Genomic DNA, 14,805 nt, shown 5'->3' on the forward strand with positions numbered 1-14,805 from the left:
AGTGTGTGGGGGTGGGGAGGAGGTCACAGAACTTCGAATGCAGTTAGAATTTTCCTCAAATGGTGCAGATAATTCTGGGCGGTCCAAGTCACTGGCTACACATCAATACCCCGATTTGAAAGTCAAAAATGGCCTCCACTCACGCCGCCAAACTTAGCCTAGTAAAACTGACTGTCCTACCGATCCTCGACTTTGGCGATGTCATCTACAAAATAGCTTCCAATACTCTACTCAGCAAATTGGATGTAGTCTATCACAGTGCCATCTGTTTTGTTACCAAAGCGCGTTATACCACCCACCACTGCGACCTGTATGCTCTAGTCGGCTGGCCCCGGTAACATATTCGTCGCCAGACCCACTGGCTCCAGGTCATCTATCAGTCTATGCTAGGTAAAGCTCTGCCTTCACAGCTCACGATAACACCCACCCGTAGCACGCATTCCAGCAGATATATCTTACTGGTCATCCTTAAAGCCAACAGCTTCTTTGCCCGCCTTTCCTTGCAGTTCTCTGCTGCCAGTGACTGGAACTAATTGCAAAAATCTCTGAAGCTGAGTCTTACGTTTCCCTAACTAACTTTAAACATCAGCTATCTGAGCAGCTAACCGATCGCTGCAGCTGTACAGAGTCCATCTGTAAATAGCCCACCCGATCTACCTACCTCATCCCATATTGTTTTTTACTTTGCTGCACTTTTGCACACCAGTATCACTACTCACACACCATCTGCTCATATATCACTCCAGTGTTAATCTGCTAAATTGTAATAATTGTATTTATTTATCACTCACTGCAGATATTCTATGGCAGGTCGTGATTCATTGACCTTAGTGGTTTATTCCTTTGTCCTTGATGCAGACCACCAAAATCAAAATCTGCCATTCCAAAATATAAATGGAAGCCTTCTATAAATTCTCATCTAACCAACCATGTATAGGTTAATCCAAGTTTCCATGTGGCTTTAAAAATTCTAAATAAATATTTCTAAATTGTTCCTCTTCCCGTTTGTGATCCCCTATCAAAAAACATCATAAAATAGTGGACATTTCCAAAGGTTATCCTCTAATAAGTGACATATATAAATCCTCTCTAGGGTAGGGGGCAGCATTCGGATGAAAAGCATGCCCAAATTAAGAAGCCTGCTACTCGGGCCCAGAAGATATGATATGCATGTAACTGGTAGATTTGGATAGAGAAGTCTAGTTTCCAGAACTGTTAAAATATTGTCTCGGAGTATAACAGAACTGATTTGGCAGGCGAAAACCTGAGACAAATCCATTCAGGAAGTATTGTGTTTTGGTTTTGTAGTTTTCTATTCAATGCCATTACAGTATCCAGCGACTTAGGACTCAATTTGCAGTTCCTATGCCTTCCACTAGATGTCAGTGTTTAGAAATTGTTTCAGGCTGGTATTCTTATGAGGGAGTAAAACCAGTCTGAATGAGTGGAACCTTACGTGTCAGAGCTTTTTCATGCGCAATCCCGAGAGAGTGCATTTCTTGTGTACCTTTTATATTGACGACGTCATTGTCCGGTTGAAATATTATAGATCATTTGGGCTAAAAACAACCTGAGGATTGAATATAAACATTGTTTGACATGTTTCTATGAACTTTACGGATACAATTTGGATTTTTGTCTGCCTGTTTTGACTGCGTTTGAGCCTGTAGATTACTGAAGAAAATCTGAATAAGAGAGGTTTTTGGATATAAAGAGACTATCGAACAAAAGGAACATTTGAGTAAATGAATGTCTTCTGAGTGCCACCATATGAAGATCAAAGGTAAGGGATTCATTTTCTCTCCATTTCTGAGTTCTGTAACACTTCTGCTTGGCTGGTTACTATTTGTAATAATTTTTCAACTAGGCTATGTTCTGGGCTAGATATGTTCTGGGCTAGGTATGCTTTCGCCGAAAAGCATTTTATAAATCTGACAGTGGTTGGATTAACAAGAAGTTAATCTTTAAACCTATGTAAAATATGTTTTGTTTTCTGAATTTTTACAACAAGCATTTCTGAGAGGATAAACCTAGAGCGGATAAACCCTACCGGTCAAAAGTGTTAGAACACCTACTCAAGCAAACGGTTCCTTATTTTTCCTATGTTGCAGAATAATAGCGAAGACAAAACTATGCAACATATGGAATCATGTAGCAACCAAAGTGTTAAAATCTAAATATATATTTCAAATAGCCATCCTTTGCTCTGACAGCTTTGCACACTTGGCATTCGCTCAACCAGCTTCACCTGGAATGCTTTTCCAAGTCTTGAGTTCCCACATATGGTGAGCACTTGTTGGCTGCTTTCCCTTCACTCTCCGGTCCAACTCATCCCAAACCATCTCAATTTGGTTGAGGTCGGGGGATTGTGGAAGCCAGGTCATCTGATGCAGTACTCAATCACTCTCCGTATTGTTAAAATAGCCCTTAAACAGCCTGGAGTTGTGTTGGGTCATTGTCCTGTTAAAACAAAATGACAGTCCCACTAAGCCCAAACCAGATGGTATGGCGTATCGCTGCAGAATGCTGTGACCGTGTCACCAGCAAAGCAGCCCCACACCGTAACACCACCACCTTCATGCTGTATGGTGCACATGCGGAGATCCGTTCTCGCAAAGACATAGCGGTTGGAACCAAAAATCTCCAATTTGGACTCGGACCAAAAGGACAAATTTCCACCGGTCTAATGTCCATTGCTTGTGTTTCTTGGCTCAAGCAAGTCTTTCTTATTAGTGTCCATTAGTAGTGGTTTCTAAGCAGCAATTCGACCATGGTGGCTGGATTCGCAGTCTCCTCTGACCAGTTGATGTTGAGATGCGTCTTACTTGAACTACGTGAAGCATTTATTTGGGCTGCAATTTCTGAGGCTGGGAAATCTAATGAACTTATCCTTTGCATCAGGGGTAACTCTGGGTCGTCCATTCCTGTGGCGGTCCTCATAGAGCCAGTTACATTATGGTGCTTGGTTTTTGCGACTGCACTTGAACTTCAAAAGTTGACATTTTCCAATTGACTGACCTTCATGTCTTAAAATGGACAGTCATTTCTCATTGCTATTTGAGCTGTTCTTACCAAATAGGGCTCTCTTCTGTATACCCCTCCTTACATTGTCACAACGGATTGGCTCAAACACATTTCACAAATACTTTAAGGCGGCACACCTGCTAATTGAAAACGCATTCCAAGTGACTACCTCATGAAGCTGGTTGAGAGAATGCCAAGAGTGTGCAAAGCTGTCAAGGCAAAGGGTGGCTTTTTTGAAGAATTTCTCATTTATAAAATATATTTTGATTTTAACACTTTGGTTACTACATGATTCCATATGTGCTAATTCATAGTTGATGTCTTCACAATTATTCTACAATGTAGAAAATGGTAAAAAGAAAAACCCTTGAATGAGGGTTTTTGGTGCGTGTGCAGTTTATAAGGTACTCGTTAAAAAATATATATGATTGTTGCAGATGTACAGTTTGTGTAGATTGTAACATGTACTATTAATAACCTTTTCTGCATATTAGTTAGGATATTTATCTATATGTGTAGTCAACAGGAGACAGCCATGGCATCATTTTATACTAACGTTTTAGGAATATAATTTAAACTTTCAACATTCATTTCGAATGGTATTGTACTTAATCAGTAAAAACTGCTGAATGAGTCCAAAAGCGTGCTGTGCCTAAATTATTTTGATAAACCCCCCTGCCTATTCAGTGAGCCATCATTTAAGATTCATACAAAAAACATTCCAAGAACATTGATGTCTTGACTTTGTCTAAGGTAACGGTTAGCAAAATTAGGTAAATTGACAACGCACACTTTCTTTAACTGCAATGTTAATATGCATTACATGGCATTGTAGATTTGAGATGTCTTTTGACCTAATATTACACACTTTCAGACAATGCGCTTATTCGCGATAAAGAAAATGCGCACTAAAATTTCAAAAAGATTAACTTACGTTAACTGATTAACTCTGACAGCCCTACAAAAACATTCAATAACCTTTGTCACATTGTTGACCGTGTCCTGCAAGTGGCAGTTCTGTCCGGTTCCCCATTTTTGGGACGTCATGCCATTTTACAAACACCGTCAGACACTTAGTCGATTTAGAAAACGTCCCGACTGACCAGTCAGAAATCAGACTCACCTCCACAGTCCTGTTCATCTGATCCATCCTTACAGTCCACCTCTCCATCACAAACATGGCTGTGCAGGACACACTCTCTCCCATCCTTGCACAGTCTAGAACCCATACGGCACTTCAGGGGGGCAGTTTGGGATGTTGGAGCAGCGATCGTTGGACAGCCAATCTCATCTGAGCCATCATGGCAGTGAGCGCGTCCATCACAAACCAGACTCCTCTTAATACATTTCCTCCTGTCCTTACACCGGAACTCACCTGGGAGACACACATAAGAGGGACCATGAAGAAAGGTTAAGAGGGTTAAAGGGGTTTTCTGGGTGGCAAAGCAGTATCAAATATCAGAACGCATTAATATATCTACCTCGGTTTGGACATTTAGTAATGCAGGACTCCTCATCAAAACCATCAGGGCAGTCTCTCAATGTGTCACACAGCTGAGTTTGGGAGATGCACAAAGTTGAGCCCCGACACCTCACTGATGGACTGGTACAGACTGGCTGAGCAGGAAGAATATCTGGAGCGGTTGTAGTTGGAGCCAAATAAGCTGTAGTAAGTGGAACTGGAGATTCTGTAGGGAGAGAGTATTACCAAGATAACCGACAGGCCTTTCACACTCTACCCAGAACAAGTCTAATGAAGCGTTAGTTTCCCCAAAACAATTCAGCACAAAAGGGTTAGACTGTAGGTAACATGTATCAACTGCTAATATACTAGCTAGTAAACATTTTCCAACTGTCAAATCAATTTGTATTTGTCAGATACACATGGTTAGCAGATGTTTTTGCGATTCTAGTTCCGACCCTGCAGTAATATACAAGTAATCTAACAATTTCACAACAACTACCTTATACACACAAGTGTAAAGGAATGAATAAGAAAGTTGGTTGAACAGGAAGTGGCTCGGGTGGTTGTTGTCCTTGATGATCTTTTTGGCCTTCCTGTGACATCGGGTGGTGTAGTTGTCCTGGAGGGCAGGTAGTTTTCCCCAGTGATGCGTTGTGCAGAGCTCACTACCCTCGGTTGTGGGGGGAGCAGTTGCCGTATCAGGCGACAGGATGTTCTCGATTGTGCATCTGTAAAAGTTTGTGAGTGTGTTTGGTGACGAGCCAAATTTCTTCAGCCGCCTGAGGTTAGGGCTGCTGCGCCTTCACCATGCCGTCTGTGTGGGTGGACCATTTCAGTTGTCTGTGATGTGTACGCCAAGGAACTTAACTTCCCACCTTCTCCACGACTGTCCCATCGAAGGTGGATAGAGGGCTCCTCCGTCTGCTGTTTCCTGAAGTCCACGATCATCTCCTTTGTTTTGTTGACGTCAGGAAAATAACCTCACACTCGACCACACTCCGATGGCCTTCACCTCCTCCCTGTAGGCCGTCTCGTCATTGTTGGCAATCAAGCCTACCACTGTAGTGTCGTCTGCAAACTTGATGATTGAGTTGGAGGCGGGCATGGCCAACCAGTCATGGGTGAACAGGAGAGGGCTGAGAACGCACCCTTGTGGGGCCCCAGTGTGGAGGATCAGGGGGGCGGCCCGTCAGGAATTCCAGGACCCAGTTTCACAGGGCGGGGAGCTTAATGACGAGTTGGGGGTACTGTGATGTTAAATGCTGAGCTGTAGTCGATGAACAGCATTCTTACATAGGTATTCCTCTTGTCCAGATGGGTTAGGGCAGTGTGATTGCGTTGTCTGTGGACCTATTGGGGCAGTAAGCAAATTGGAGTAGGTCTAGGGTGTCAGGTAGGGTGGAGGTGATATGGTCCTTGATTAGTCTCTCAAAGCACGGAAGTGAGTGTTACGAAGCGGATAGTCATTTAGCTCAGTTACCTTAGCTTTCTTGGGAACAGGAACAATGGTGGCCCTCTTGAAGCATGTGGGAACAGCAGACTGGGATAAGGATTGATTGAATATGTCCGTAAACACACCAGCCAGCTGGTCTGCGCATGCTCTGAGGACGCGGCTGGGGATGCAGTCTGGCATTGAATTGCGACTACTTTGTCTCTATACTGACGCTTAGCTTGTTCGATTGCCTTGGAGGGAATAGCTACACTGTAGTCGGTCATGTTTCCAGTCACCTTGCCCTGATTAAAAGCAGTGGTTCGTGCTTTCAGTTTTGCAAATGCTGCCATCAATCCACGGTTTCTGGTTGGGGAATGTTTTAGACGCTGTGGGTACAACATCACCGATGCACTTGCTAATAAACTCGCTCACCGAATCAGCATATTCATCCATGTTAATGTCCGACGCTATGCCGAACATATCCCAGTCCGAGTAAAACGAAGCAATCTTCAAGCGTTGAACAGAACTGAGCACAGGCTTCCTGTTTAAGTTTGTCTATAGGCTGGGAGCAACAAAATGGAGTCGGTCAGATTTTCCGAAAGGAGGGCAGGGGAGGGCTTTGTATGCGTCGCAGAAGTTAGAATAAAAATGATCCAGGGTTTTGCCAGCCCGCGCAGTCAATATGTCAATGTACACTTAAAAACAGAACTGTTGCACCCTCTACAACCAATGATTGTTTTGACCCTGGTGGTCATTATCAACTTTTGAACAATCTTGCCTTAAATGGCCATATACCCTCCACACTGCACAGCCAGAATAGGACTGGCCACCCCTCAGTGCCTGGTTCCTATAGGTTTCTTCCTAGGTTCCTGCCATTCTAGGTAGTTCATTGCCACCTTGCTTCTACGTCTGCATTGCTTGCTGTTCGGGTTTTAGGCTCGTTTTCTGTATAGCACTTTATAGCACTCTGCTGGTGTACAGTCTTTATAAATTGATTTGATAAGGAAATCAGTCAATTGAAATACAATCATTAGGCCTTAATCTATGGATTTCACAACTGGGAATACAGATTTGCATCAGCTGGTCACAGGTACCTTAAAAAGGTAGAGACTTGGATCAGAAAACCAGTCAGTATCTGATGGCAGCCTGTGGAATATTGTCCCACTCATCTTCAATGGCTGTGAGAAGTTACTGGATATTGGCAGGAACTGGAAAATGCTGTCGTACACAGTCTTCCAAACATGCTCAACGGGTGACATGTCTGGTGAGTATGCAGGCCATACTTCAGCTTCCAGGAATTGTGTACAGATCCTTGAGACATGGCGCCATGCATTATCATGCTGAAACATGAGGTGATGGCGGCAGATGAATGGGCCTCAGGATCTCCGTGCATCTCCGTGCATTCAAATTGCCATCGATAAAAGGCAATTGTGTTCATAGCTTATGTTTGCCCATACCATAAACCCACCATGGGGCATTCTTCACAATGTTGACATGAAACCTCTCGCCCACACGATGCCTTATGCTATCCAACATCTGCTTGGTACAGTTGAAACCAGGATTAAATCCACGAAGCACACTTCGCCAGAGTGCCAGTGGCCATTGAAGCTGAGCATTTGCCCACTGAAGTCAGTTACAATTTCAAACTACAGTCAGGTCAAGACCATGGTGAGGATGACAAGCATGCAGAAGCGCTTCCCCTGAGACAGTTTGAGCAGACTTTCTTCAGTTTTGTAAACCCACAGTTTTATCAGCTGTCTGAGAGGCTGGTCTCAGATGATCCTGCAGGTGAAACTGGATGTTGAGGTCCTGGGCTGGAATGGTTAAATGTGGTCTAGAAATATGTGATTGAAACAAATGTGAGTTTGTATCATTTACTATCATCCCAAATTATAATGATTTATCCATTTCTAAAAAATGTATATTACGCTACTTTCCAATATGTGGATAGTATGTGTTACTACATTACACAAGGCAACCTTTTAACCACATTACACTTCCGTTTGACCTCAGTTTGGTGATGTTAGTAAAAGTTTAGTCAACATGACGACAAGACCAATTGCTTAAAACAGCAATAGATTTGATTTTGTCATAGGAGTGTGTGGGGGTGGGGAGGAGGTCACAGAACTTCGAATGCAGTTAGAATTTTCCTCAAATGGTGCAGATAATTCTGGGCGGTCCAAGTCACTGGCTACACATCAATACCCCGATTTGAAAGTCAAAAATGGCCTCCACTCACGCCGCCAAACTTAGCCTAGTAAAACTGACTGTCCTACCGATCCTCGACTTTGGCGATGTCATCTACAAAATAGCTTCCAATACTCTACTCAGCAAATTGGATGTAGTCTATCACAGTGCCATCTGTTTTGTTACCAAAGCGCGTTATACCACCCACCACTGCGACCTGTATGCTCTAGTCGGCTGGCCCCGGTAACATATTCGTCGCCAGACCCACTGGCTCCAGGTCATCTATCAGTCTATGCTAGGTAAAGCTCTGCCTTCACAGCTCACGATAACACCCACCCGTAGCACGCATTCCAGCAGATATATCTTACTGGTCATCCTTAAAGCCAACAGCTTCTTTGCCCGCCTTTCCTTGCAGTTCTCTGCTGCCAGTGACTGGAACTAATTGCAAAAATCTCTGAAGCTGAGTCTTACGTTTCCCTAACTAACTTTAAACATCAGCTATCTGAGCAGCTAACCGATCGCTGCAGCTGTACAGAGTCCATCTGTAAATAGCCCACCCGATCTACCTACCTCATCCCATATTGTTTTTTACTTTGCTGCACTTTTGCACACCAGTATCACTACTCACACACCATCTGCTCATATATCACTCCAGTGTTAATCTGCTAAATTGTAATAATTGTATTTATTTATCACTCACTGCAGATATTCTATGGCAGGTCGTGATTCATTGACCTTAGTGGTTTATTCCTTTGTCCTTGATGCAGACCACCAAAATCAAAATCTGCCATTCCAAAATATAAATGGAAGCCTTCTATAAATTCTCATCTAACCAACCATGTATAGGTTAATCCAAGTTTCCATGTGGCTTTAAAAATTCTAAATAAATATTTCTAAATTGTTCCTCTTCCCGTTTGTGATCCCCTATCAAAAAACATCATAAAATAGTGGACATTTCCAAAGGTTATCCTCTAATAAGTGACATATATAAATCCTCTCTAGGGTAGGGGGCAGCATTCGGATGAAAAGCATGCCCAAATTAAGAAGCCTGCTACTCGGGCCCAGAAGATATGATATGCATGTAACTGGTAGATTTGGATAGAGAAGTCTAGTTTCCAGAACTGTTAAAATATTGTCTCGGAGTATAACAGAACTGATTTGGCAGGCGAAAACCTGAGACAAATCCATTCAGGAAGTATTGTGTTTTGGTTTTGTAGTTTTCTATTCAATGCCATTACAGTATCCAGCGACTTAGGACTCAATTTGCAGTTCCTATGCCTTCCACTAGATGTCAGTGTTTAGAAATTGTTTCAGGCTGGTATTCTTATGAGGGAGTAAAACCAGTCTGAATGAGTGGAACCTTACGTGTCAGAGCTTTTTCATGCGCAATCCCGAGAGAGTGCATTTCTTGTGTACCTTTTATATTGACGACGTCATTGTCCGGTTGAAATATTATAGATCATTTGGGCTAAAAACAACCTGAGGATTGAATATAAACATTGTTTGACATGTTTCTATGAACTTTACGGATACAATTTGGATTTTTGTCTGCCTGTTTTGACTGCGTTTGAGCCTGTAGATTACTGAAGAAAATCTGAATAAGAGAGGTTTTTGGATATAAAGAGACTATCGAACAAAAGGAACATTTGAGTAAATGAATGTCTTCTGAGTGCCACCATATGAAGATCAAAGGTAAGGGATTCATTTTCTCTCCATTTCTGAGTTCTGTAACACTTCTGCTTGGCTGGTTACTATTTGTAATAATTTTTCAACTAGGCTATGTTCTGGGCTAGATATGTTCTGGGCTAGGTATGCTTTCGCCGAAAAGCATTTTATAAATCTGACAGTGGTTGGATTAACAAGAAGTTAATCTTTAAACCTATGTAAAATATGTTTTGTTTTCTGAATTTTTACAACAAGCATTTCTGAGAGGATAAACCTAGAGCGGATAAACCCTACCGGTCAAAAGTGTTAGAACACCTACTCAAGCAAACGGTTCCTTATTTTTCCTATGTTGCAGAATAATAGCGAAGACAAAACTATGCAACATATGGAATCATGTAGCAACCAAAGTGTTAAAATCTAAATATATATTTCAAATAGCCATCCTTTGCTCTGACAGCTTTGCACACTTGGCATTCGCTCAACCAGCTTCACCTGGAATGCTTTTCCAAGTCTTGAGTTCCCACATATGGTGAGCACTTGTTGGCTGCTTTCCCTTCACTCTCCGGTCCAACTCATCCCAAACCATCTCAATTTGGTTGAGGTCGGGGGATTGTGGAAGCCAGGTCATCTGATGCAGTACTCAATCACTCTCCGTATTGTTAAAATAGCCCTTAAACAGCCTGGAGTTGTGTTGGGTCATTGTCCTGTTAAAACAAAATGACAGTCCCACTAAGCCCAAACCAGATGGTATGGCGTATCGCTGCAGAATGCTGTGACCGTGTCACCAGCAAAGCAGCCCCACACCGTAACACCACCACCTTCATGCTGTATGGTGCACATGCGGAGATCCGTTCTCGCAAAGACATAGCGGTTGGAACCAAAAATCTCCAATTTGGACTCGGACCAAAAGGACAAATTTCCACCGGTCTAATGTCCATTGCTTGTGTTTCTTGGCTCAAGCAAGTCTTTCTTATTAGTGTCCATTAGTAGTGGTTTCTAAGCAGCAATTCGACCATGGTGGCTGGATTCGCAGTCTCCTCTGACCAGTTGATGTTGAGATGCGTCTTACTTGAACTACGTGAAGCATTTATTTGGGCTGCAATTTCTGAGGCTGGGAAATCTAATGAACTTATCCTTTGCATCAGGGGTAACTCTGGGTCGTCCATTCCTGTGGCGGTCCTCATTAGAGCCAGTTACATTATGGTGCTTGGTTTTTGCGACTGCACTTGAACTTCAAAAGTTGACATTTTCCAATTGACTGACCTTCATGTCTTAAAATGGACAGTCATTTCTCATTGCTATTTGAGCTGTTCTTACCAAATAGGGCTCTCTTCTGTATACCCCTCCTTACATTGTCACAACGGATTGGCTCAAACACATTTCACAAATACTTTAAGGCGGCACACCTGCTAATTGAAAACGCATTCCAAGTGACTACCTCATGAAGCTGGTTGAGAGAATGCCAAGAGTGTGCAAAGCTGTCAAGGCAAAGGGTGGCTTTTTTGAAGAATTTCTCATTTATAAAATATATTTTGATTTTAACACTTTGGTTACTACATGATTCCATATGTGCTAATTCATAGTTGATGTCTTCACAATTATTCTACAATGTAGAAAATGGTAAAAAGAAAAACCCTTGAATGAGGGTTTTTGGTGCGTGTGCAGTTTATAAGGTACTCGTTAAAAAATATATATGATTGTTGCAGATGTACAGTTTGTGTAGATTGTAACATGTACTATTAATAACCTTTTCTGCATATTAGTTAGGATATTTATCTATATGTGTAGTCAACAGGAGACAGCCATGGCATCATTTTATACTAACGTTTTAGGAATATAATTTAAACTTTCAACATTCATTTCGAATGGTATTGTACTTAATCAGTAAAAACTGCTGAATGAGTCCAAAAGCGTGCTGTGCCTAAATTATTTTGATAAACCCCCCTGCCTATTCAGTGAGCCATCATTTAAGATTCATACAAAAAACATTCCAAGAACATTGATGTCTTGACTTTGTCTAAGGTAACGGTTAGCAAAATTAGGTAAATTGACAACGCACACTTTCTTTAACTGCAATGTTAATATGCATTACATGGCATTGTAGATTTGAGATGTCTTTTGACCTAATATTACACACTTTCAGACAATGCGCTTATTCGCGATAAAGAAAATGCGCACTAAAATTTCAAAAAGATTAACTTACGTTAACTGATTAACTCTGACAGCCCTACAAAAACATTCAATAACCTTTGTCACATTGTTGACCGTGTACTGCAAGTGGCAGTTCTGTCCGGTTCCCCATTTTTGGGACGTCATGCCATTTTACAAACACCGTCAGACACTTAGTCGATTTAGAAAACGTCCCGACTGACCAGTCAGAAATCAGACTCACCTCCACAGTCCTGTTCATCTGATCCATCCTTACAGTCCACCTCTCCATCACAAACATGGCTGTGCAGGACACACTCTCTCCCATCCTTGCACAGTCTAGAACCCATACGGCACTTCAGGGGGGCAGTTTGGGATGTTGGAGCAGCGATCGTTGGACAGCCAATCTCATCTGAGCCATCATGGCAGTGAGCGCGTCCATCACAAACCAGACTCCTCTTAATACATTTCCTCCTGTCCTTACACCGGAACTCACCTGGGAGACACACATAAGAGGGACCATGAAGAAAGGTTAAGAGGGTTAAAGGGGTTTTCTGGGTGGCAAAGCAGTATCAAATATCAGAACGCATTAATATATCTACCTCGGTTTGGACATTTAGTAATGCAGGACTCCTCATCAAAACCATCAGGGCAGTCTCTCAATGTGTCACACAGCTGAGTTTGGGAGATACACAAAGTTGAGCCCCGACACATCACTGATGGACTGGTACAGACTGGCTGAGCAGGAGGCACTGAGTTGGAAACATGTGCATCCATTTAAATTCATTTTTGAATTAATTGCTTTTTCATATGGAATTAAAGACATTAATGATCCCACTAACCTTTCTTTACACAACGTAAGCCCCCTGAGATTTTAAATACAACTTTAAATGCAAAAATATAAATACAACATCTAAAGTGTTGGTCCCTAGTTATGATGAAAAGAAAATCCCAGCGATGTTGCACACAAACTTTTCAAATTCTGTACACAAATGTTTTGCGGCATATCAAGAAGCTGATTAAACAACGTGATCATTGGGGACAATATAAGGCCTCTAACCTTTCACGTGTGAGTTCCATATATCTAATGGTTCCCCCAGCATGAGTTTTTGTAGGGGAGGGATGTTAGAATACACTCAATCTGATTTTTGCTGAACAGGAGTATTAATCTGCGCTGCCCTCAAACCAAGGCACGTTGCCTGCTAATTAACTATAGGCTATTTATTTTCTAACAGTTTGAATTCTTACATGTAAAAAGTAGCCCATTTCACTGTTGCGGAATGTATATTTGAGGCATCACTGAACCAGTCAAACTTCTTTCTTTGACAAGAGCCCAAGCACTTCTCCAGTGTTTCCACAGATCAGACATTTGCTCATAACAAAAGGAGGTATATAGATATAAATTAGCTTTATCGAACAAATTGAACAGTTATTGTGGAACTGGGATTCGTGGGAGTACATTCTGATGAAGATCAAATGTAAGTGAATATGTATAATGCTATTTCTGACTAATGTTGACTGCGCAACATTGCGGATATTTTTTGGGGCTGGTATGGGCTCTGAACTCCGTACTCCTATTATTGCATGGTATGCTTTCTCCGTAAAGTAAAAAAAAAAAATCTGACACAGCGGTTGCATTAAGGAGAAGTGTATCTAAAGTTCCATGCATAACACCTGTATTTTCATTCGCAATTATAATTTGTATTTCTGTTAATCGGTGTGCCTCTGCAAAATCACTGCATGTTTCACGCCAATGTAAAATTACATTTTTGGATATAAATATGCACTTTATTGAACAAAACATACATGTACTGTATAACATGAAGTCCTATGAGTGTCATCTGATGAAGATCAAAGGTTAATGATTCATTTGATCTCCATTTGTGATTTGTAACTCTTTGGCTGGAAAAATGGCTGGGTTTTTCTGTGACTTGGTGGTGACCTAAATCGTTTGTGGAGCGTTCGCTGTAAAGCATTTTTGCAATCACACTGTGGCTGGATTAACGATAATTTTATCTTTAAAATAGTCCCTAATACATGTTTGAGAATTTCTATTTGAGATTTGTTGATTTGTATTTGGCGCCCTCCAATTTCATTGGCTGTTGGCAAGGGGTTCCTCTAGCGGAAACCGTTCCCAGACAGGTATACTAAACGAAGTTTAGGGATGGTTCACGCCACTGACTTATGGTGCTTTCAAGACAACTGGGAACTCCGGAAATATACGAGGTCAAATAATGACGTCCGTGATATTCAGGTCAGAAAGTCAGCGCTCTAGAAAGAAGCCCATGTGCCTGAGTTGGATTACAGTTCAAAACACAATTCCACAGTCGGGGGCTAATTTTTAATTACCCCCTTTTCCAGGGGTTTTAGTTGATAAATCCCTCCAACTACTCCCCTCCAAATAAAATTATCCCCACTACAAACACCCTAAATAATTGTTTACCAATATCTGGCAACCCTGTTTAGCTTTCACGCTACAGTTAGGTTTGTATTTAGGGTGAAATGTGAGGTGATTTGCTTTGTGGTTTGTCATACTAAATTACTTATCCTACATACACTAAGTAGTACATTGAAGATTTGTAAAATGCTGAAAAGTGGCCAAACTAAGTTGATATTTCAGGCAATGGGCACACGGGCGGCAGGTAGCCTAGTGGTTCGAGCGTCGGGCCAGTAACCAAAAGGTTGCTGGACCAAATCCCTGAGCTGACAAACTAAAAATCTGTAATTCTGATCAAGGAAGTTAAACCACTATTCCCTGGTAGGTCGTCATTGTAAATAAGAATTTGTTCTTAACGGACTTGCCTCGTTAAGTAAAACAAATGTAAATCCATCCTTTACTTGGTTTATTTTAGTCTTCTAGTAAATGGCGTTAGGGAGTTTGCTT

At 41.8% G+C, this 14,805-nt stretch overlaps 1 protein-coding gene across 3 annotated transcripts in view; it reads right to left on the reverse strand.

Moving 5' to 3' along the window:
- LOC109887249 (low-density lipoprotein receptor-related protein 2) overlaps positions 1–14,805 on the reverse strand; it is a 102,070-nt gene that overhangs the window by 61,105 nt on the left and 26,160 nt on the right. For all 3 annotated transcript variants that reach the window (XM_031816449.1, XM_031816447.1, XM_031816448.1), the window contains exons 15-18: positions 12,524–12,673; positions 12,166–12,417; positions 4,506–4,712; positions 4,148–4,399 (exon numbers count right to left, since the gene is read on the reverse strand). In XM_031816449.1, coding sequence (XP_031672309.1) covers positions 4,148–4,399; positions 4,506–4,712; positions 12,166–12,417; positions 12,524–12,673 — 861 coding nt within the window. The remainder of the gene's footprint in view (positions 1–4,147; positions 4,400–4,505; positions 4,713–12,165; positions 12,418–12,523; positions 12,674–14,805) is intronic.

This window comes from Oncorhynchus kisutch, unplaced genomic scaffold (assembly GCF_002021735.2).
Source record: "Oncorhynchus kisutch isolate 150728-3 unplaced genomic scaffold, Okis_V2 scaffold799, whole genome shotgun sequence".
NCBI lineage: Eukaryota > Metazoa > Chordata > Actinopteri > Salmoniformes > Salmonidae > Oncorhynchus > Oncorhynchus kisutch.